Consider the following 23,434-nt stretch of genomic DNA (forward strand, 5'->3'; position numbering starts at 1 on the left):
CTAACAAGCGCAGCCTCACGCGCTGACCCTGGGTCGCCCCAGGGCGAGTATCCTTCCGCCCCGGAGCGCCCCGACAAGGTAACGGAGAGAGGGGGAACTACGCAAAATTCTTGGTCGGTAAATGAGGAGATCCCAGATCCTCCTAAGAAAGTAGTTAAAGGTAAGTACTCCGTGTTGGAACAACCTGTATTTTATGAATATTTTTATTCCGCTTGGTTACATTTCATGTTACGGAACAGACTTAGTGTATAGGAAGATCTTGGTGCATAGATCTCAGCATGTTGGAAAATGTGTGTGTGGACTTAGGAGTGGAGTGCTAGGATTAAACTGGTAACAGGTGATCAAGTTCCCAAGGGATTGGTACGTTCTAGTAAACACCATTCCTCCCGCGCGTACGAGTCAACTCAATTCCTGTTGATCAATCTACTTTATCAGAAATAGCAACATTCACAAATTCAGTTGAGGTTTCTCCATTTGGTACGATGGAACAGTGTGCCGTTACCAAGTGTGGGATACTTAGCAGCACGCACCCTTTTTGGTACGAGACTGAGGACAGGTAACAGTAGTGAGTGCCAATTCTTCTTCGCGGTGTGGGATAATTTTTGGCATGTACTTCTCTATCTCTTGTAAGAGAAAGTGACATGGATTGATTGTCCAGGGTTGGGCAATGCTCTTCATCCTAAGCAATGGTGTGCCTTCTTGGTCAAGTTTGAGACCAAGCACTGGTAACAGGCGAGTGAGCACCTGTACGGCATACTAAGACACCTCCCCAGGATGGGGATGGTTCTTGGTACTGCATTGTCCCTCACACAAGCATGCGGGGGGAGATTGGTCGCTTGTGTATGCAACTCCTCTATAGATTGATCTTCCTGGACTTCTTTGATGACGTCTTTATTTGCTCTTCTCGAAGTAGCAGTTTGAAGAAGGCACAGGAAAAGAGGAAGTTGAAGTTCGCCTTCTATGGGGTTGTGCAAGCTGATAATGACACTCCCTCGGGAAAGAGGCTACAGGGGACTCTTTGAAGCAGCAGAAATGTGCCAGATGATTCCCCTATAGTGCCTTTCAGGGTTCAGGAAGACACAACAGGGGTTAGAAGGAGGACAGCCCCCCCCCCCCCCCTTTCAACACTGTGGCAGCAAATCATCCCTCCTCTATTGGAGCAGTAGCGATGTCTAAGGAATGCCAGTTTCCTTAATTTTGGATTGTCATCATCATCAAAAAGCCAAGACATGCCTCCTAACAGAATCAAGTATGTTTTGGATAATGGCAAGTTTACACAGAAAACTGTCAACATCAAAAGATCAAAACAGCCAAATGAGGCAGCAAACAATAAGTTTGTAATTGCTTATGATCGAAATTAAAGTGAGAGCTTGGCTAGCTGTTTGGCGGGTAGGTCCTGTCCAAGAGCTAAAACCACCTTGTTAAAAGATTAAATGACTGTTCCACCTTTGTTGAAATCATAGTCTTATCAAAGGATAATGGTTTGTATTTGTGTAAAGCAATCATTCTATCTAAAAAGTATGAGAAAAAGATAAGTCATGGATATGATGTAAGAGTACATTTGTACTATACTTGCAGTGGCCGAAGACAAAAGTGAAGAGTCTTTGATTGGAGAGTGAGTGAGGCCTATTCGCCTGCTCTCCCCACCTGTCCATTAACTAGAGTATCTATTTTAGAGAGGCAGATTTGCACCGACTCGCAGTGTTGCCCTTTTAGCTCGTTAAAGTTTCCTAATAGCTGATTCGCCGGAACTATTTTTGTCCGAATACCTTCATTGTTTTCAAATGATTACCACGGAATGTGAATCGAAACTTATTTACTAACCTAAATTTCTTCCTCAGATATAGGTTTTGTCAATAAATAATGTTACCTAATAAATATAAAGTATCGTGATGGTAAATCTAAATTTAATAACGACACCCGTCGAAGTCAACGACAGGAGTTTTTTTTTTTGGATGCACGCTGCATAATTTTGTATCACATATTTCAACACAAATTGGGATAAATTACACTAAGAATAAGGAAAACATTTTATTATAAACTTTCTTTGAATACCAGACTCTACTAAAAACGTGGAATTAATAAAACTAGCTAATAGCGAAAATAGCGTTTAGGTAAAAGCAGGACCCATTTAGAGTGGGTCCTGGGTATAAGGAGCATTCTATGGTCACACACCGAAGAGGGAATGGAGGGAGAAGGAGAGATATTGCAACAGTAACTCGACGGTGACATTATGAATTTGTCTGATTGCAATTTTTATGCAATTTATGCAACACTATACTGTAATCAAACCAAAAATATTGCCATTAATAAAATCTAAACATTTACGAAAAAAATAACAAACCCTTTCTATACGGACTTACATAATAGGTCTATGATGCAAGTCCATAAAAAGGGTTTGCTATTTTTTTGTACAGGTTTAGAGTCTTGTGTAATTTGTAAAATATGTAAAATACACATGCTAAATTAACACACACACACACACATGCATATGTTTGTGTTCCAACATCTCAGCTGATGTCTCTGTTATCCCTTTCTATACGGAGTTGAATCATAGGCCTATAATGTAAGACTGCATAAATTGCATAATAATCACAAATATGCTAATTCATAATTTCACCACCTACAGTAGTTACAGTTGCAATACCCCACCTCCTTTCCATTCCCTCTTTAGTTTGACAGTAGAATGCTCCTCTTACCCAGGACCCGCTTTTACCTAACCCCTATTTTCACCAATAGCAAGTTTTATTAATTTCACGTTTTTAGTAGACTCCTGTATTCAAAGAAAGTTTATAATAACATGTTTTTCTTATACTTTGAGTAATTTATCCCAATTTGTGTTGAAATATGTGAACAGTTACAAAATTATGAAGCGTGCATCCGAAAACAAGCTTCTGTCGTTTACTTTGGCGGGTGTTATTAAATTTAGATTTACCATCACGATACTTTATAATATAGTTATTCGTTTACATTATTTATTGACAAAACCTATATCTGAGGTAGAAATTTAGGTTAGTAAATAAGCTTCGTTTCAAATTACTTGGTAATCATTTGAAAACAATGATGGCATTCGGACAAAAATGCTTCCGACCAATCAACTATTAGGAAATTTTCCGAGCTAAAAGGGGCACCCCAGCGAGTCGGTGCAAATCTGCTTCGCTAAAATAAATTGACTACACCTTGCTAAGGATTTCAATGCCCATTCCACCTCTGCTGAAGACACTGCCTATATTAAGGCTTATACAAGTGTACATACTAGAACATTGATGAAGCATCTGCACTATTAACCCTTAGCTTTCTCCTATAACAATATCCCCTCTCAAAGAACAGTTGCACTTAGAATAAAATCAACGAAGCAATCAATAATATGAAGAAGAACTGGAAAATAGCTTCAACAGTGCCACTTTGCAACCTTAATTATTTACTACCATATTACCCTGTTTCAACCACCTTTGCCAGTTAACACTGAAAAATATATCATTATTCTTTTACAAAGACTTGTGTTGTTTATTAGCCATTATTTCTAATGTTGACTATTTTATATGCAAAAGCATTTGATTTACTTCTGGACATATGAAAAAAATAAAGTTTTATCATTTATTTCAGTCACTTTCCGATGTTATACCTACTGTAAGCTACTACATGTAACAACAATCTAGGAAAAACCAATTTACAACAATATTAAGAAGCTGAATTTACTACTATTTGCGCCGGATAACTTTTCAAGATTTCATTTGTCATTAAAGCAAAATGGGGAAATTTGCTTTAATTCATCAAATGCACCTAATAAAGTAAATTAAATTCTGAAAACAATTTATTAAAAAAAATTAATACAATAACTTTGGAATCGGACTAACAAACTCATCAAGTTTTCTTTCATGTGTAAAGAAAAAACAGAAATTATGAAAATTTGCTAAAATTTCAATGTCTATTTCAATTCCAGTAAAGGAATCTTAGTTATTACAATAATCTATTTTTTTTTTATGGGGCATTTATTAACCACCATGATCGAACCCTTCCCTACATTCACATAAATACACTAGAATAAAAATAAAAATAAAACTTGTTCTTGTACATAAGAACAGTCTATCATCTCGACGATTGTCAGATTGACTAGTTTTCATGAGATTTCCCTGTAACACACTAATCACAGTACATTTATAAAAATAAATTAAAACCTAAACTTTTATCACCTGATAAAACCTTAAACCTATTAATTAAAAAATCTTACTGTCTCACTAATGGTTTATGTACCCTAGTATGGTTTTCATCAACATTCGTGAGATCTCGACTAGATCGCCTGCTGCTTGCTAGACTGCCAGGGGCACTGACCCGAGGAGTACTTGACCTATACAACTTTGGTATAACTGCTTCATAAGGTGGCGGCTCTTCACTGGAAACTGTAGCTGCTTCTCCATGACGCTGACCAATCTTTACTATTAAGTTCAGTAGGTCCCTTTCTAAAATTTTAAGATTGGTTTGATCATCGTCTTTGTAATCGCAATTATGGCCACAAAGGTATTTCTGGTAACATCTGCCTTCACATGCAGACTGGGGTACACTAAGTCTCTTACTAGGAGTAGGGATTTTTGTTTCGGCTACATTATCTCTACATACCCTGGAAAAATGGTCTAAATTATTGTATGGAAGTGATGAATATTTAACATCTTGATTTTTCACTCCTTTTGAATGAAGTAGGTCCCCTTCAAAGTGGGTTGGAAAGGAAGAGAACTCTTCTCTGCTATGCATTAAGTCTTGCTTAGCAGCATCTAAACGACTTTGACTTTGGCTTCTGAAGCGATATGGAGTTGAACTGGTTTTACGCCGTCTTTCTAAAGTGCTTGGACGTGAACTGGATGGACGGATATTATTTTCACGTTCTAAAAATACTGAACATTCATCATCTTGTCTTGGAACGGATGGCGCCCTGCTTACTGGAGCAGACTTCAAACGGTGCGCAGGTTTCTTCATCGAATATTCTGCTTGAGAATCACTGTATAAAAATGAAATTTGTTACAGGTGCATAATCAAAATGAAACATGTACTTATATTTTAAAACATACAAACGAAGTTTTTATGGTTATCATTTCATGCAAATTACAAGAATTTTGTGCAATTCACAATGGTAAACATAACTCCACTTAATATATATTACAATAAAAAAAGAATAAACTACAGTTTATAAGATGTTTAAAAATAGTCACTGTAGCCCTAAGTGACTACAATAACTAATCTACAATATTATTCAAATAATAAATGAAAGGATGCCACCTGATTTTGGTAAGGAAATGTCCATTATAAAAGGCAAATAACTACTGTTCAAATAAAATTTCACATAATATGACAGCCCCTCAAGAACCTCAATACAAAAACTTCAGTCAAAGTAAACCTAGCACAGGTTTCCAGAACCTCTCTAAATAGAAAAAAAATGATAAGAAAGAAATTCTCTGAAAAAATTCAATGTTCAAAATAAAATATACACTAAAGAAGAAAAAGTAATATTTCAATTTAGTATACTGTAAACCAAGATATAGCTATAAAGTAGCTAACCTTCGTTAAATAATTAGAAAAGAGACAGCCCAATTGCTGTTCCCACAACAGTCTTAACCAACATTAATTTGGGATTCTATTTTTCCCAACTATACAAACCATCGTCCTTTATTATAGAATAGAATACAGTGAAAGCTGGAACTTGGCAGTTAAAATCTTTATCACGGTGTAAACCCCCTGGTAGTTCATTGGCCAGCCACTAGGAGCCAAGGCAGCCGTCTCACTCGTCAGGAGCACTCATTTAGGGATGGTAATGACAGGCTAGTTTGAGTATGGGACTTGTTTTGTATAGTTAGGAAAAATAAAAATTATTTTCATCATTTATAATTTGTTCCAACACGGTAATTACAAACCATTGTCATTTACTATAGGACACTCATTGTCAGGAGGGAGTCAGTTCCCTTCCAACTGGCTGGAATTTTACCCGGGAGCCAAATAACCAGGGTTCTGGAAACACGGCCTGTGTTTCAAAGTACTGAGTTGGGCATTATCTTTTGTAGTGTAACCTGGCAACAAACAGGATGAGAGGTCTATACTATGGATCAGTGATTTTGCTTGGATACAACAAACTCCCCCTTCAAAAAGGAGTGAGGGGAAGCAATCCCCTATTGACACTCATATAAAGTAGGCGAGAGCCTAGTGATCTTGCCTCCACTACAAGACGAGTCAAGCTGGCGAGGCTTACAAGGCTACACCCCAAGAGAGGTAAAGATTGAAAGAATAATGAAAAAAACTACTCATTCATCACTTTCATCCCTTGATCTGAAGCTACTTATAAAAAACTTGCTGAACAGTCAAAACATGTTCAAGAGCAAAGGTATCCATGGACCTGTGGGTCACATCCCGCAGGTAATGAGCAGTGAAGGTCATCTGATGTTTCCAGACATCCGCCTGAAGAACCTGTGCCACGGAGAAGTCGATTGTAAAACCTAAAGAGGTACTGATATCCCAGAAGTCGTGAGCCTTTATTCATACTCGAGTTTCAGCTGGAGATGAAAAGGAACATGAAATCAATTCAAATTACTTCCCTTAACCAAAAGGAAATGGTGCTCTTGGTGACATTTTTGTTTCTTCCAGTATAGACAAAAAATGCTGCAGATGAGGTCTAGCGGATCTGGTACGTTTGAGGTAAGCTCTCAATGCCCTTACAGTACAGAGCAAGAGCTCATCAGGATTTTTGGTTACTTCTTTGACACTTGAAACCTGGAAAGCCCGTTTCCAAGGCTTGTAAGATGCCATCTTCAAGGAACATATGATCTTGATCACATTCCAAGACAGTGGGCTCACCTCAACTAAAGGGGGAGAACACTGCTCCAAGCTTCGTATAAGCATAGATAGAGATTTCGAAGAAGAAATATCTATACCATTAAGTCTAAAGACTTGGCTCAAGGCTCAACAATAATCTTTCTCAGCAGAATATACAACTATTGGTACAGAGGCCCCGAGAGGATGTATACCCCGCCCACGACACCAACCATAGAAGACTAGAATTTGCGGAGGTACCCAGACATCTGTTGTGCTGTCTCTTGAGAAAAGCCTTTCCATGACAAGAGATGCTGGATAATCTCCACGTGCAAAGACGTAAACTTCACCGCCTTGTGATGGGTTGTTGGCATAGAAGGTTGTGATGAGGAGGAAGTCCCCTCGGTGTCTATGCCAAGAGGTAAAGATCTGTGTATCACTATGTGAGGCCATAATGGAGCTTTGAGTCATAACCCCATTCTGAGACACAAGAACCTTGTTTAGTACCCTTCTTAGAAGGCAAAATGGATGAAAAGGGTAAGCATTGAGATCGTCCTAGAACGCTACAGCTGGATCTGGGATTGGCAAGTAGTAGATCAGGAGCTGGAGCTTTTTTTATATAGGGACGCCGTAAAGAGGTCTATGATCGGGGAACCCTACCAAGTCAGGACCATTCTGAGTCAACTATGTGTCTCCCACGTTTTTCTTCCCTGGGATGAATTTAGCTGTGAGAGCTATCGAATGTTCTTCCATCTACTCAAGGATCCTGACTGCTAGGTGTGATAATTGGTGGGACATCGTTCCTCCATTTGCAGGAATGTAGGACACTATGGTGGTGGTGTCGCTTATCAACATCACCAAGTGGCCCTCGAGAAGAGGCCAGCCACGCTGCTCTCGACTCTAGAATGTTGATGTGGTTTTGAAGGTTCTGGTACGACCACACACCTGATACTATCTGATAGTCTACATGGGCTCGCCAGTCCTCCTTTGAAGCATCTGTTAACAGAAGAAACTCCAGTAGAGAGACTGTTAACAAGATTCCTGTCCTCAGATTTGTCTCTTTCAACCACCACTCCAGAACTTCCTTGACCTCTGGTCCCAGTCACCAATCACTGGGATTTGTTGAGGGTTTCCTGAGAATTGGCTGGGGCTGGGCTCCTCTTCTCTTAGGTGGTATGGGCTGATTTTCCAGTTGTGATTGTCCTGATGTTGACAGTTGTGTACCCGAAACGATACCGCCCTCTACTTCAAGAAGTCTTGGGGCACCTTTCCTCCATTTCCCTTTGGTGGTTGCTGTGTCTTCAGAGGGAATAATGAGGGGTTGTAAGAGGGGCATTTCTCAGGTCCAACTTCTCTCTCCTACCTTTGCCCTTATGCATCCAGGAGGTTACAGCTTCCAGGCACTTGAGCACCCAGTTATCCCACTGGTTTACTGCTTGGTGCATCACATACTCGATGTCAGTACGGTGTACTTCATCGTCTACTTCTTCACTGGATCGGTCACGTCTGAGGTGTCAGCGAGGTAACAGACAATGCCAGACCAGTGGTCTATCCAAGAAGAGGCCTGGATTTTGTTCATGGCTTTGATTTCCATTGCTGTTGCTTATGCTTGGAAGAAGGAGACTGGTAGTGAGGATAGTGTCTCTGACGAAGAGCCCGGGGTAAGGACCGCAACTTTTGGTAACCTGTTCTTGGACTTAACCTAACACATCCTTGGTTAAGGCAGACCATAATATCCCCAAGCAGGGTTTGGCATTGGAGGGAGCACAGAACAGGAAGTTGATAGCGGTGGTCCTTCCCACAGAAGGAGACCCTAATCCATCACCCAGGGGTTTGATGGTGTGGATCTTATGGAACACAAAGGTTGACTCAGCTTCTCCTTCTTCCGATGCTGGTGTCCTAGGTGTAGCTGGCTGTGGGACATTGCCTTCCAAATCTGAGGAATAAGAACCATCTTCCACCAACTCCAGATATTTGTAAAGGAAAAAGGTTATCACATCAACAGATCCAGCTCCAGCAGCCAAAGGGAGACTCCCCAGAATGACATGCATTTAGCATCACTTGAAATAAGTTAGTCAGTGTCCACTGGATGTACTTTTCACATCGTGGAGGTAGACCTTTCCTATTCTTTAACTAAGTGCCAGCAGAAAAAGGAAAAAAGTATCTGTGGCACGGATCTCTTGGATTCGTTGGTTTTATTATTATTATTATTAAATCCTAAACTACAACCCTAGTTGGAAAAGCAGGATGCAATAAGCCCAGGGGCCCCAACGGGGAAAATAGCCCAGTGAGGAAAGGAAATAAGGAAAAATAAAATATTTTAAGAACAGCAACAACACTAAAACAAATATTTCCTATTTAAACTATAAAAAATTCAACAAAACTAGAGGAAGAGAAACTAGATAAAAAAATATGTTCGAGTGTACCCTCAAGCAAGAGAACTCTAACCCAAGGCAGTGTAAGACCATGGTACAGAGGCTATGGCACTACCCAAGAATAGAGAACAATTGTTTGATTTTGGTGTGTCCTTCTCCTAGAAGAGCTGCTTACCATAGCTAAAGAGTCTCTTCTACCCTTACCAAGAGGAACTTACCTAGAGGAAGGTAGCCACTGAACAATTACAGTGCAGTAGTTAACCCCTTGGGTGAAGAAGAATTATTTGGCAACCTAAGTGTTGTCAGGTATATGAGGAGAGAGGAGAATCTGTAAAGAATAGGCCAGACTATTCAGTGTCTGTGTAGGCAAAGGGAAAAAACCGTAACCAGAGAGAAGGGTCCTATGTAGTACTCTCTAGCGGTAGTATCTCAACGGGAGGCTGGTGCCCAGGCCAACCTACTACTACCTATTAATGTAGATGACCGACTGCAACTTAATGAAGTCTATTGGAATAAGCTTGTAGTCTGTGAAGGAGACCTCCCTCTGTGGAAAAGATCCCTTGGAACTTCTTTGTCTTGTGTCTCCCCTAATGGGACCCTTCCTTGTATTCTTCCGCTGGGAAAGGCTTCAAACGTTGATAGAACAGAAGAAAAGGGGATGGAAAGACTTCTCGTTTAGATTTATCGGTCAATGACGAATGGGGATCCAGAGAATGATCCAGACTATGAGGAATTACAAGGATACAGAAGTAAGCAATTCTGAACTTAAGTCCTAGCCTCTTGCTGGCCCATCTGGAGATACAGGGTTAAAGGAGCCTTCCATTTAGCAACCTTACAAGAGAGGAACTCAACTTCCTAGGTTGCTTCTCTTTCCTCGTTCAATGGAGAATGATCTGTTCGGGCAAGGAAATGTTTAGAGGTTTGGGGAAGATTGCTCAAAAGAAGCAGAACGATGGCATGACGTACGCCTAGCAGAATGCAATAAAGAGGCCTTCTTGGATCGCGAAGGTGAACGCTTGTGCTTAACTGACCAAGCCGGGAATGAGTATCTGGAGCTTTAGGGGGAACCCCTAGAGGAGCATGAAGGTTTAGTGAGACTAGAGCACAAGGGAGGTGGACGACTTGATTGTGTAGAAGCAACGTACTTGGAATGCAAGGGAGGTAGGGCACGTTTGGTGAGCATTTGTTTGCTTTGCTAGAGCGATGGCTAGGCAAAGACCTGGAACAAGGTGATCTGCAAGTCTGCTTCATAGGACTGACGGGAGACACTGACGAGACCTGCGATGATGACCACTACGAAGGATTAGAGGATCTAGGTCAACCAAAGGACAAGGAGATCGTTTGGTGTGTTTGAGCTTGTCCTTTGGAGAGGAAGTGCAAGGAGGTCGTCTTGCAACCCAAAGAGTACGTCCCAGAAAGCTCGAACGCTCGCGAGGAACAGAAGAGCAACGAGAAGACGTCTTCTGTATATGGAAAGCTGGACAAGAAGGAACCATTTTTTCTTCATAATGTCTGCAGGAACCATCGACACCTCTTTTACTGGCTGCTTTGACACAAGAAAACTACGTATTAAGAGGGAATAAGAAGCAGGCTTAGGATTTTTCAACTTCGAAGAAGACCCCAAAGGCGAAGAATCCCTCTTAGGCTGCTTTTCCTCACGTCGTACTTCAACCACTGGCAGGGCCGCCATTCATCACAAGGAGAGGCCTTAACACAAACGTGGTCTCTGCAAACCCGGCATACCGAATAAGGATTGACAATGACTATTCATGAACGTAACGGAGGACTTCCGCAGCACTCCAGGACATGTTTGCACAACTGGCATGAGCACTCACACTGGAGAAAGAGATAGCAAAGGAATTAATAATTCTACCACAAAAGTTTCAGAGCAGAGAGATAGGATGACCACTACCCAATGGCTGAAGACAAAGTGCTGGGTAGCTCTGGTGGGCCGATAAGCAAGGTAGCTGCCTCTTTGCAGCCAGCCATTGAACTACTGGTTAGTTTGCTTACACCTCGATAAAGATTTTAACTGCCATGTTCCAGCTTTCGCATATAGTAAAGGATGATGGTTTGTATTATTTTACCCCTGCCAAAGATCGAGGATTTGTATTGCATTGGAACAAATGAAAGAAAGATACTTAACTTGAGTATCATATATAAACTAAAAATGAATACCTGTCAAAATCATTGACTATTATAAAAATTTATTAAACAGATTTTGGAGAAAAAAAAACGAAAAAAAAAAACGATAAAACCTTACCATTTACAGCCTCCGTGAAGATCCTTGTGCTGCTTTTGAGCCACTAAGATAAAAACAATGTTAGTATAATAATCTTAAAATATTCAATTTATAAAGGCCAACTTGATGAATGCTACCTTAGTACTCTTAGTAACTAATACCCCTCAACAACTATATATACCATAGAAAATTTTAACTAATATTACCATACCCCTAACAAAGGAAAAAACTACTGTACATAAACGAGTAATTATAATTAATATAAGAAAATATCTATGATTGAGAAGTACATGAGTGAAGCACTTGAATTAATACTTTACAAATATCAGACAGTTGCATCCCTAGAAAATTAGGGCCTTAACAAAAACTGTAACTAAAAATAACACTGAAAATCTGAATGATAATTCTAGATAGAAAGCTTATTAAACTAACTCTTCTTTCCACTGCCTTTTTAACATCAGTGTTTGTTAAGTTTTAGCAAACCAATTAATTTAAATTACTTTTGCTAATTTCAATCACTTCCCTTTAAATTAAGTGAAAAATAAACATGACTACAGATATCAAAGTTGATTACCTACCTACAAGATCTTGTACTACTGTACTGGCATTCTTACTCAGCATGAACAAATTTAATGATAAAGACAACCATTGCTGATTACCCTTAATACCAAATTATCTAGGAAATGGTGCCCCCCGCAAGAAGTATTCATCAAGCTTTTTCTGGGTAAATTTCTATGTGCTGGAATCTAAAAGTTAAAAACAAAACAAAAAATTAGTGTTAAAAAATTCATGCATCACAATTCCAAAAGTATCACCCATAAGCAAATTTTGATGTTTGTTACTACTGAAATCTAAAGTACTTCTTTAACTCAACCATCAAGTAAAATTACCACACTCTCATATGGCTGACCAATTAAAGTAATTGAAACAGATCTCATCAAAATTTATATGATATATTGGAAGATTAAATCTGTGATAAAACTTTCCTCAAGGAAAAATCCACAGGACATATCGATGTAGAGAAGAATGATTTTTAGATGGATGATAAACCATCTATGAACAATTCATATAACAAAGGCAAAAGAATTTTCCTGGCTCCCACTGAGAAAATTCTCAATGAACAAGGCAGAAATGGAATAGAGCTCTTTGTGGAAAAAATTAATATACGAACTAGTAAAATGCAAAACTGAAAATTCCAATAACATGATTTAGCATTTGTGTTTGTGAAATATGGAAATTTGCAAGAAGTGACTTCAATAAAAGCAGACTGTAGGAGCAATATATAGTCAAAAGTAACATATCTTTGCCAGAAAAGACATACTGTATTGCCCTTATACCTGAAGCAATTTTTTGGTTCGGGAGGAATGGCTGCAATATTTGCTATGGTAAATAGGCATCTGGATTAGCTTTATTCATAAATATTGTACATCAATGGCTATAATTTACCAATAAATTCCTTAAATGCATTCCTTTTACCTTAGGTTGTTCAGTACTGTCCTGAAATTATATTGTTTGAATACTACATTTATAGATAAAAATCTTTGGTTGTTGTGTAACTGATAATTTGCAAGGATATTTAATATTCTAGTTGCCCAATCAAATATGACAGGAATCGGGAAGGAAGATGACTGGCTGTCATGTTTTTTTTTTTTTTTTATTATCATTATTATTATTGAAGGCTGGGGAAACAAAGAATGTTTCAATAAAAATATTTTGTTTGTCCATGTTAATCATGGTAGTGCCAGCAACTGATAAAAAAAAATTGGTAGGGGTTAATCAATCAAACATGATAGGAACTGAAATGGTAGGTGACTTCTTGGAGTTTTTATGAATCTTAGTCCATTTTGCAATGGTTCAGTACCACTCTCTCTATCAAGACTTATACTGTCATATACCAAGACTTATTCACATCAGTTGATGTACTGTACTTAATCACAGAATAATTTTTAAGTGATCTACCTACCAATAATAGATCTGCACAAACATTGATAACATTACTGTGAAGTTTTCCCCATTTCAGGCTGCATCATGTTATTAGAAGTACTGTATCAAACTTTAAAATTCACCATAAGAAAATTTATAAATTCTTCATCCTTACTACTTCATCAATATTGGTATATCATATACTTGTTAAAGGTTTAAGTCTCATTACCACAATCTTATAAAAAATGATGGTGAGCTTGCAATTATCCCAACTACAAAATCTGCTTCGGCTTTAGCTTTAAGGAGTGTAAATTGTAACTAAAATTAAATTGATTAATTACCACACAAAACTTTAAATATTCCAACTTCACAAAATAGGACACTAATAATAGTTTAGTTAGTTACATCTACTTGCCAAAAACACTATGATAATTATTGAAAACAATAAATCAAAACTTTCACTCTCAACATACATACCGTTGTTGCTTTGGAAGTCTGGTTGGTCCAAGTACAATGGGTGTTGCTACCCTTGTTAAGTTCATACTAACTCTGGGTGGTGTGATAGCAGGTATTCCTATTTTTCTATGGGGAGAATCGGTGAAAAGTTCACCAAAGCTTCCACTGGATACACTGCATGCACTCTCCTGAATAAAGAAAAGTTTCAACACTAGTTTAAAAAAAAATCACTTAAGCAATATTGTAAATAACACTGCCTTTAAGCTTAGCAATTTATAATTATGATAACAGTTTGGGTTAACATTGAATGTATTAACAACATGAACATAAACAAACAATTCAATAGTCAAAAGTTTTTAATATACATTTTTTCTTACTCTATTTATACACCTATGATAATTAAGAAATAAAATTAGAATAACTAATTTCAAAAGCCAAATTAAAAATATATAGAAATTGGTAGTATAGGCTCAATTAAAATTTAAATGGCTAAATAAAAAAATGCTTAGGTGACAGAAAAAAACAAGTTTTTTAAAAAGGATTTAAACTAAAATATCAGGTTACTTGTGTAAAAACACAAAGAATGTGCAACTATTTTTTTTACATAATAGATAACACAGTAGGATATTTTCACACACTTTTTTTATACAGTTCTGCAGTTAATCTTTGCTATATTATATTTACAATAATCTTAATAATGATTAACATTATTTTTGTACTTGAACATACTCAAGCAGAAAACGTGTTTTGTTCAATGAATGCAAAACTGTGAAAAATGCTGTAGTTAAGAGTTAGCCACAGGGTAGCCATTATTAAGGTAATAGTGTGCACTACCCGTCTAAAATGACAGCTTGATATTTATATAGATATGTGCACACACATGCTCTCACCAGGTTTTGATTACTTCCTCTCCACCTACCCAAGGGACGGGGAGAGCTCAGCGTAACCGAAAAGAAATTATATTTATATATACACATATACATGGACTTCATCAAGTGGCAATTACAAAGTCAAATAAATCTCATTACCATTAATAAAGAGAGAAGGAGGACTCAGAGAAATGTATAAAGCTATAGAAGTGCAGATATTGGTAGTGATTACCAGCTCCTCATTGCCACACTGAAATTAAAACTGAAAGCACCCAACAGAAAGGTGAATAGAATACCTAGGTTTGACGCAACTAAGCTTCTAGAAGATGAGCACACAGAAACATTTGCAATTGAATATAGGAATCGATCTGCAGTCTTAGGAGACTTTGAGAGATGAAGAGCAGACAATGAATGAAGGATGGTGTGGTATTAAGAACACATATCAGTCGGTTGGTAGTGAAGTTTTGGGACGCAGTTAAAAGGAGAAAGCCATGGATATCAAATGATACGTAAGATTACAATATAAAGGAGACAAAGACAGAAATTGATTGTTGAAAGTTTTTAAGGAAGTAATCACAAATTTTTAAGTAATTTGTATTTTTCCTAACATACTTACCTAGAACTACCTTCTTAGGAGTTACTGGTCGGTTAGGTAGAGTTACCAGTAACTCCTAAGAAGGTAGTTCTAGGTAAGTAACCGTGTTGGAACAAATGAAAATTAAAGGTAGAGCATGCTAAGTATTCCAGTATTGATAGTAAGGTCAAAAGAAAAGACAGGAATGACTGACTGGAGAGAATATTTAAACAGGAAAGCAGATGAGGCTGATAAAGCTATGAATTCAGGGAGTGGTTATGGTGTAAGAAATATTTATGAAATCTCTACTGAGACAAAGAAGAGGCATATACCCATCGAAATGAGAGATGGATCTGTTATAGCAACAGAAGATGAAGAAAGACAACGTTGGATGGAACACTTTAGTGAGGTCACGAATAGGAAATACGAAAGGAATAATTTGATTGATATACCTGAAGACCTTGATGTGGCCATGAATGAATTCAATGTGTTTGAAGTCGAAGCTACTATAAAAAAAACTCTGGTTACAGTGGAATAACTGCCGAGATAATACTAGCTGAAAATGATGCGACCCCATGGATACTTACCGAGATTATTTTATAGAATGTGGCGTGAAGAGGTTAAACCAGATGAATGGGCGTTAAGAGTGTTGGTGAAAAATGGTGAAAAATGGCAACAAAAGGAGACATGACTGAATGTAATAATTACAGAGGCATTACACTTACGTCAGTTGTTATGAATGTATGCTTATTCAAAAGAGACCAAAGAGAAAGATTGATGAAAAGCTGAGTGATGAACAAGCAGGATTTTGAAAAGGTAGTAGTTGTACTGACAAAATTTCTATTTGGAGACATGTACAGCAATGCATAGAATATAGAAATCCACATTTGTTGGCATTTGTGGACAATGAAAAAGCCTTTGATAATGTGCACCGGCCAATGTTATGGAGAGTCCTGTGTTACTATGGAAGTCCTCTTAAATAAGTGAATTTTATTAAGTCTGTTCATGAGCAGAGCAAGTGCAAAGTTAATATTAGTGGAGTACTATCAAATTAATTTCCAGTGGACAGCAGAGTAGACCAAGGGAATGTGTTAGTACCCATGTTGTTTATCCTCCTCATGGATTTTGTAATGCGTAGAACAGTTGGAGATAGAGGAGAAGGATTGGTAATAAGAAATTAGCAGACCTAGAGTATGCGGATGATACTGTCATTAGCAGAACACTACAGTTTTTGCAATGCTTGTTTACCAGAATTTATGAAATATCACACAAGGTTGGCCTCAAGATAAATAGAAGAAAGACACAGATGATGAGAACGGAGTATGCGATGGAAGATGAAATATCATTGGAGGGAGAAAGGATTATTGATTGATTTGAGGTTTTCTGGCATCCTGCAGAAAGGATTAAAGAGGTAGAATTATTTAAGTATTTAGGAACTACGATCTCCAATACAGGCTCTCTAGAATTAAGTTTAATGAAAAATTGAGAAGAGCAGGCATTGGCAAGGTTAAGTAAAATTTAGATATCAAATCTGACTATATATCAGTTTCGTGAGATCATTGTTACTGTATGGACATTTGTCATGGTACAGCAATGAAACAATCTCAAAGAGATTTAGTAGATTTGAAAACAAAGCCCTTGAAAGGGTATTGGGAGTTAAATGGCATGACAGGATTAGAAATAAAACAGAGATTACTTGGGTGACATGTGTGTGGATGAGATCATCGTGATGGGTAGATAGAGATGTTTAGGCATGTTCTTTGCACTCCCAAAGAGAAATTAGTTTACCAAACTTTTAACTGGGCTCCACAAGGCACTAAAGGAGTTGGAAGACACAGGCCTACATGGCTGAGGACTATGCAGCATGAAGTAGATGATGAATGGAGATGTATTACTGGTGAAATCTAACAGAGGCCCTTTGCGTCAATAGGCGTATGAGGAGATGATGACACTTGCTATTTATTATACAAGAAAGATGTAAAGACTTTTTATAGGGGGACCCTATCAGAAACATTTCTTGTCTTTGAAGTTATGGATAAATTGAGCCAGCCAAGTCTTTGAATAGGAAGAAATAATTTTATATATGGGGTGTATTGAGAGGGATTTAAGCAAGCATATATTGTTCAATCATATTCCTCGTCACCCTCCAGTACCCATGACAGATGGATATGGAAGAATGAGAAAACTTTCTGTGACGAGGAAAGGCGGCTAGGCTAGTACTGTACTTGCTTTTCACTCTTGATAATGGGGGTAGGAATAGGAACAACCCCTCTCTACAAATTATCTTAGTATTCACATACATTCCTACATGTGTGATTACTACCAAATTAATAGGTTATTACTTGTCCAAACTAATTATCTTGATGTTCAACATTACTGGGTTATAACACTGTAATAAACACTAATGATCTAAATTGCCTATATACATGACAAATCCCAGCTTCCACCCTAACCACACCAAGATTAGAGCTACCACAGCAATAAAATAAAGTGTTAAATTTAGTTTGGGGAATCATCTAATATTATGAACCTCTAAACTATTTGCAGGTACAGGTAGATGAAGCCCAAATCAGGCTAGCTATGCTAGCTTACCATAATTATAGTTCAACCATAAGGCTTGTCTATATTTCCCATTTGTTTCATAACCCTCACTATGAATAATTATTACCCACATGCTAAACATAACCGGTGTGGGAAAATCAATGGCAACAGTAATTTAAAATCCAAACATTTGACAATTTGACTAAAGTTATGAAAAGGGGAAAATCATAGTCTAAATCAACTGAAATATACAGTATTTATTAATCAATTTAGAATGGGGTGTCAAATTCTAACACCGAGAAGGGTAGACAGATAAAGCAATACTGTACCATATTTACAAGATGCCAACGTAAATGCTGACATTGTCCAGTGAATCTGAATAACAAACATTTACTAAATTGCCAGCTTATTTAACCATTTATGCTCATTTCATCACGTAACATGAAAAAAGAGAATACCTTTATTAATGTTACTAAACCAGTTGGGTTTTCTATCAAGCTTGAATATTCACGACATGGTTTAGTTTTCAAAAACAAACTTCAAAATAGACTGGGTGCAAAGTGATGCACTTGTAAGCACTATCTCCAACTGTGATAATGGTAATGATAGCACTCATGGAAGATGAATTTCAGCATTAGGTACTGTCAAGTTTTATAGATCCTGAACGCTAGGGTCTCCCTTATAAAGATAATAATGGGTAAGCTTGAGTAGAGAATATGGATAGGAGATTCAAGACAGCTGATAAAAGAGGCTGCACTCATGAAACTTCATTTAGTGACTCATAGATACCTGCGTCAGGTGGAACATGCATCGTTATAGACTACCATATTTCCTATTTTTGCTCCACAAAAGAAGAGTCAGAACATTCGAAACTGAAATATGGGCATATGTTATGAGTGATGGGGTTGTGGTGAAAGAAATTTGACTTTTCAATATACATTATATGGGAAAAAAATTACATATTAACTTACATGGCCACTTGTTGTCATATCCACAGATGTACTTAATGCTGGTGGTAGTTCCTGCAGAAATTGCCTTTTCAGTAATTCTACCTTCTCTGCTTCAAATGCTGCTCTCTGGAAACAAATATTGGAAATATCTTTAAAACATGTGGGCTAAAATACCTGGTGAAACTAAAAAAAAATTAAAAGTAGAAAAAGGTTAAGTTTTTCAAAGTACTGTACTGTAAAATCTAGCAAAATTTCAAAACCTACTCAATACAAAAAGAAATACTGATCAAAGGAATTTCCTCTTTATTCATGATTATTAAGGGATTATTTTAGTGTATTTTTGTTGTGCATATATATCAGATGATGACAAATCTTGATTGAAGCTACGCATGGGGGTTCCGCTGCCTCATAGTGAAGGGGTTAATAACATTTTAATAATCAGAGGCAAGATTCATGAAAATAAGCATATATGAATAAAGGTTATAATAGTAAACTTGCATATAGCAAAAATTAACACTCACTCCATAACTCAATTTCAACATTGTTATCATCATCCACTTACCTCTCTGTTTAATCTGATAGCAGCGTCTGTAAAAATTCCACGTTCTTTTTGCAATGCCTTCCGTTCTTCTTCTATTTCCCTTTTCCTTTTCTCGAGCATAGAAAGCTCTTCTACAAACAGATCATCAGGTATAATTGCCTCCTTTGCCAAACAACCCCCTAAAAAAGTAATCAAATTTATCATCCAATGCTATTACATGATAAGCTACATTACTCATCATTATGCCTATTATCTTTTACAATCTTGATCATCAACTGCCTCATTCACTTTCTTATTTCTAAATAATTATATTAAAACCACATACAATACACCTGGATTCATGTTATTCCAGTGGTTTAGAGTCTTTATTATATATTGAAATCAAGGAGCTTGTCATTTACCATAACTCTCCTTGTACAAAAATTAATTTAATTACCCATTTCTTGTTGTAATTTTAGTGCCATAAACTGATCTTTGGTTCTTGCTAATTCTATTTGTAAGTCCTCACATTCTTTCTTCAACGTCAGATGCGATTTCTCCAAACTGTCATCACCACCTGGAATGCAACTATATATAGTAAAAGGAAATAACCTTTTTGAAATTCATAAACATACACTATAGGTATTATTACTTGCAACTTTTGCTAATTTTAATTTGGAAGACTAATCCAAAAGAAAACTACAAACTAAATGGTATTATGAATACTCTTTTAGTTTCTGATTGCACTTTGTCTGTAGCAGGATTTGGCATCTCAGAGCATATTACTTCTGACAGGGGTACCACGTTTACCTCTCAATTGTGGACATCATTAAACAATCTTCCTGACCACCCTACATTAGATTACTGCTTACAACCCTACAGACAGCGAAATGGTTGAAAATTTCATACAGTATCTTAAAAGCAGCTTTAATGTTTCACTGTGCTGACTCCAGATGATTTCTTCAACTTCCCCGATTTCTCCTTGAACTGAGGACCAACCCCACGGAGCCCACAGATCTCTGAGCGGCTGAAATGGTATAAAGCAACCCGTCTGCTACCTCCTTCAATGATCTCCAGTGCTTACGTAACGTTGCGGGGAAATTTACACCTGCTGGTAGACTTACAAGCCCTGAGCAAAGCACCAGATATTGAAAGACCTAGACACTGCAACACAAATCTTCATGTGCACTAACGGTAGCAAGCCACAGATAACGTCCCCATATACAGGTCCATTCCTTTTCATCTGTCGTAATCCGAAAGCTTTCCTCCATACCAATCGTGACAGAGGATTAGATCAACATTAACTGCCTAAAATGTGCGTATCTTCTGCAAGACAACCTGGCAACAATATGACTCTCTAGAGCATGTTGCCCTCCTCCACATGTATGTCTTCTTTGGGGGAAAGCCATGTAATGCACATACAGCTAGTAACACATACAAATAAAGAGTGCCATCCCTAAGGTTTCTTCATGTGGCTTATACACTTACTGTCATCTGACTCCAAGTCAAAAAGCTGTTGAATATAACACACTAAAATTTTAACTATATTTTCATTATTGTTAATTTTCATAAAGTCATCCCTATTGAAAAAAGCCATTGAATGTACATATGGAATTGTCACCTTTATATGACCCCCTAAGGACCTAAATAAAGTCAGTTGTTCTGGAGCTCACCTCGTATTAATTCATCCCACACTCCTGTCACAGATTTAACCGATTTCTGAAGAGTTCTTATTAAATATAACCATTTACGACAGTGCAGTAATCATACACATTCATCCTGGATAACTACTAAACACACTAATACGATAAAAGAAATAAATATCAGATGTTATCTAAACCTATTTTGGGTGTTGGTAAATGGAGAGTATTAATTCTCATAGTACCTACCTTTACCCTCGATCAACTGCGTTATCACTTTCAAATACTCCTCGAGAGTTTGTTGTACTTGTTCTCTGACTGCAGGAAACTCTAGCATGAATACAGGGTTCTCAAGAGAATCGGAGCTATACATAGATGAATTGAATTCTCCGTCAATATTCAAATAATTTTCATTCTGGAAAAAGAACTTAACATGAGATTCAGAAAAGTATAATAAAGTAATTTTCTAAAAATAGTGTTTCGTAACCGTTTCAAATCAAGGCTGAAGTCTAAAATCAAAGCAGATCTTAAGATACACACGTAAGAACCTTATATGAAAATTAAAAATCACATATTAAAGAATATAAAGCCTTCGATTGAAGAGGAATTGCTCTTTTCATTTAACTTATTTAAAACCAGTTAAATATCACTATTATAAAAGAAAAATTTTCACACAAGGGATCCTGAACCAGGAATCAACTTGTTTCACGGACCAATAAAGGCAAAAATACCCCACTCATTACTGTACTGGGAAAAGTAATCAAGTTAATATTATCACTAATCGGGATGTGGATACAATCTTATAAACAAGCGATAAGGCTAATGAATTGTCTAGAAAGCTTCAACAAAGTAAAATGCCCATAATTAAAAAAAAATAATGTAAAGATTAAACTAGTGAACCACAAAATGCCGAAGTGTAAACTAATGCTACTTAAGGAAGGAGGCACTGCAATAGCAGAGGTATCATATAACTACAGCTGTGCAATAGTCCGTTTGTTTGCCTTTATGTTTTTGTCTTAAGAGCATCATACCTGCAGTGCAAAAGAGATAGAAGCACTGGTGACATCGTTGAAATGCTGCACCAATGCTGTAGAAATGAAAACGAGAGTAACAAACAAATGAAAGACATGTTTCGCACTGTGATCACAGGCTGCTGAATTTATCTGGACAAGCACTTAATTCCTGAGAAATGTTATTTTCATTAGTAAAATAAATTTTTGAATATACTTACCCGATAATCATGTAGCTGTCAACTCCGTTGCCCGACAGAATTCTACGGAAGGGATACGCCAGCGATCGCTATACAAGAGGGGGGTGTACTTCACAAGCGCCACCTGTGGCCAGGTACTGCAGTACTTCTTGTTGACACCACTTCAATTTTTCCTCGGTCCACTGGTTCTATGGGGAGGAAGGGTGGGTCAATTAAATCATGATTATCGGGTAAGTATATTCAAAAATTTATTTTACTAATGAAAATAACATTTTTCAATATTAAACTTACCCGATAATCATGTAGCTGATTCACACCCAGGGAGGTGGGTGAAAACCAGTGTACATGTATATCAAGAAGCTAAGTATCCCGTATTTCATATTATCAGTTATTCAAAATAACAATGAAATTACAAGTACCTGGTAAGGAAGTCGACTTGAGCCATTACTCTGCCTAAAATAAGTTCGTCTTCCTTACTGAGCGCAGCGTTCCTCTTAGGAGGCTGAACAACTCTAAGGTGCTGAAGTATCAAGGGCTGCAACCCATACTAAAGGACCTCATCACAACCTTTAACCTCGGCGCTTCTCAAGAAAGAATTGACCACCCGCCAAATCAACAAGGATGTGGAAGGCTTCTTAGCCGACCGTACAACCCATAAAAAGTATTCAAGAGAAAGGTTAAAAGGTTATGGGATTATGGGAATGTAGTGGCTGAGCCCTCGCCTACTACTGCATTCGTTGCTACGAATGGTCCCAGGGTGTAGCAGTACTCGTAAAGAGACTGGACATCTTTGAGATAGAATGATGCGAACACTGAATTGCTTCTCCAATAGGTTGCATCCATAACACTCTGCAGAGAATGGCTCTGTTTGAAGGCCACTGAAGTAGCCACAGCTCTCACTTCATGTGTCCTTACCTTCAGCAAAGCAAGGTCTTCTTCCTTCAGATGAGAATGTGCTTCTCTAATCAGAAGCCTGAATAGTAAGAAACTGAGTTCTTAGAACTTGGAAAAGAAGGTTTCTTGATAGCACACCATAAGGCTTCTGATTGTCCTCGTAAAGGTTAAGACCTTTTTAGATAGTACCTAAGAGCTCTAACTGGGCAAAGTACTCTCTCCAGTTCATTCCCCACCAAGTTGGACAGGCTTGGGATCTCGAACGACTTAGGCCAAGGACGTGAAGGAAGCTCGTTTAGCAAAAACCGAGCTGCAAGGAACATGTAGCCGTTTCAGATGTGAAAACAATGATCCTGCTGAAGGTGTGGATCTCACTTACTCTTTTAGCTGTTGTCAAGCACACGAGGAAAAGAGTTTTTAATGTGAGGTCCTAAAAAGAGGCTGATTG

General features: G+C 37.7%; 1 protein-coding gene across 3 annotated transcripts in view; it reads right to left on the bottom strand.

Annotated features, from left to right (window-relative positions):
• Positions 1–3,583: 3,583 nt before the first annotated feature.
• The window catches only part of LOC137617233 (afadin- and alpha-actinin-binding protein B-like), a 402,814-nt gene continuing 382,963 nt past the window's right edge, over positions 3,584–23,434 (bottom strand). For all 3 annotated transcript variants that reach the window (XM_068347177.1, XM_068347178.1, XM_068347179.1), the window contains exons 8-13: positions 21,132–21,297; positions 19,700–19,819; positions 19,285–19,442; positions 18,744–18,848; positions 13,810–13,976; positions 3,584–4,993 (exon numbers count right to left, since the gene is read on the bottom strand). In XM_068347177.1, the coding sequence (XP_068203278.1) occupies positions 4,228–4,993; positions 13,810–13,976; positions 18,744–18,848; positions 19,285–19,442; positions 19,700–19,819; positions 21,132–21,297 (1,482 nt within the window). In that variant the 3' untranslated portion in view covers positions 3,584–4,227. The remainder of the gene's footprint in view (positions 4,994–13,809; positions 13,977–18,743; positions 18,849–19,284; positions 19,443–19,699; positions 19,820–21,131; positions 21,298–23,434) is intronic.

This window comes from Palaemon carinicauda, chromosome 23 (assembly GCF_036898095.1).
Source record: "Palaemon carinicauda isolate YSFRI2023 chromosome 23, ASM3689809v2, whole genome shotgun sequence".
Classification (NCBI taxonomy): Eukaryota; Metazoa; Arthropoda; class Malacostraca; order Decapoda; family Palaemonidae; genus Palaemon; species Palaemon carinicauda.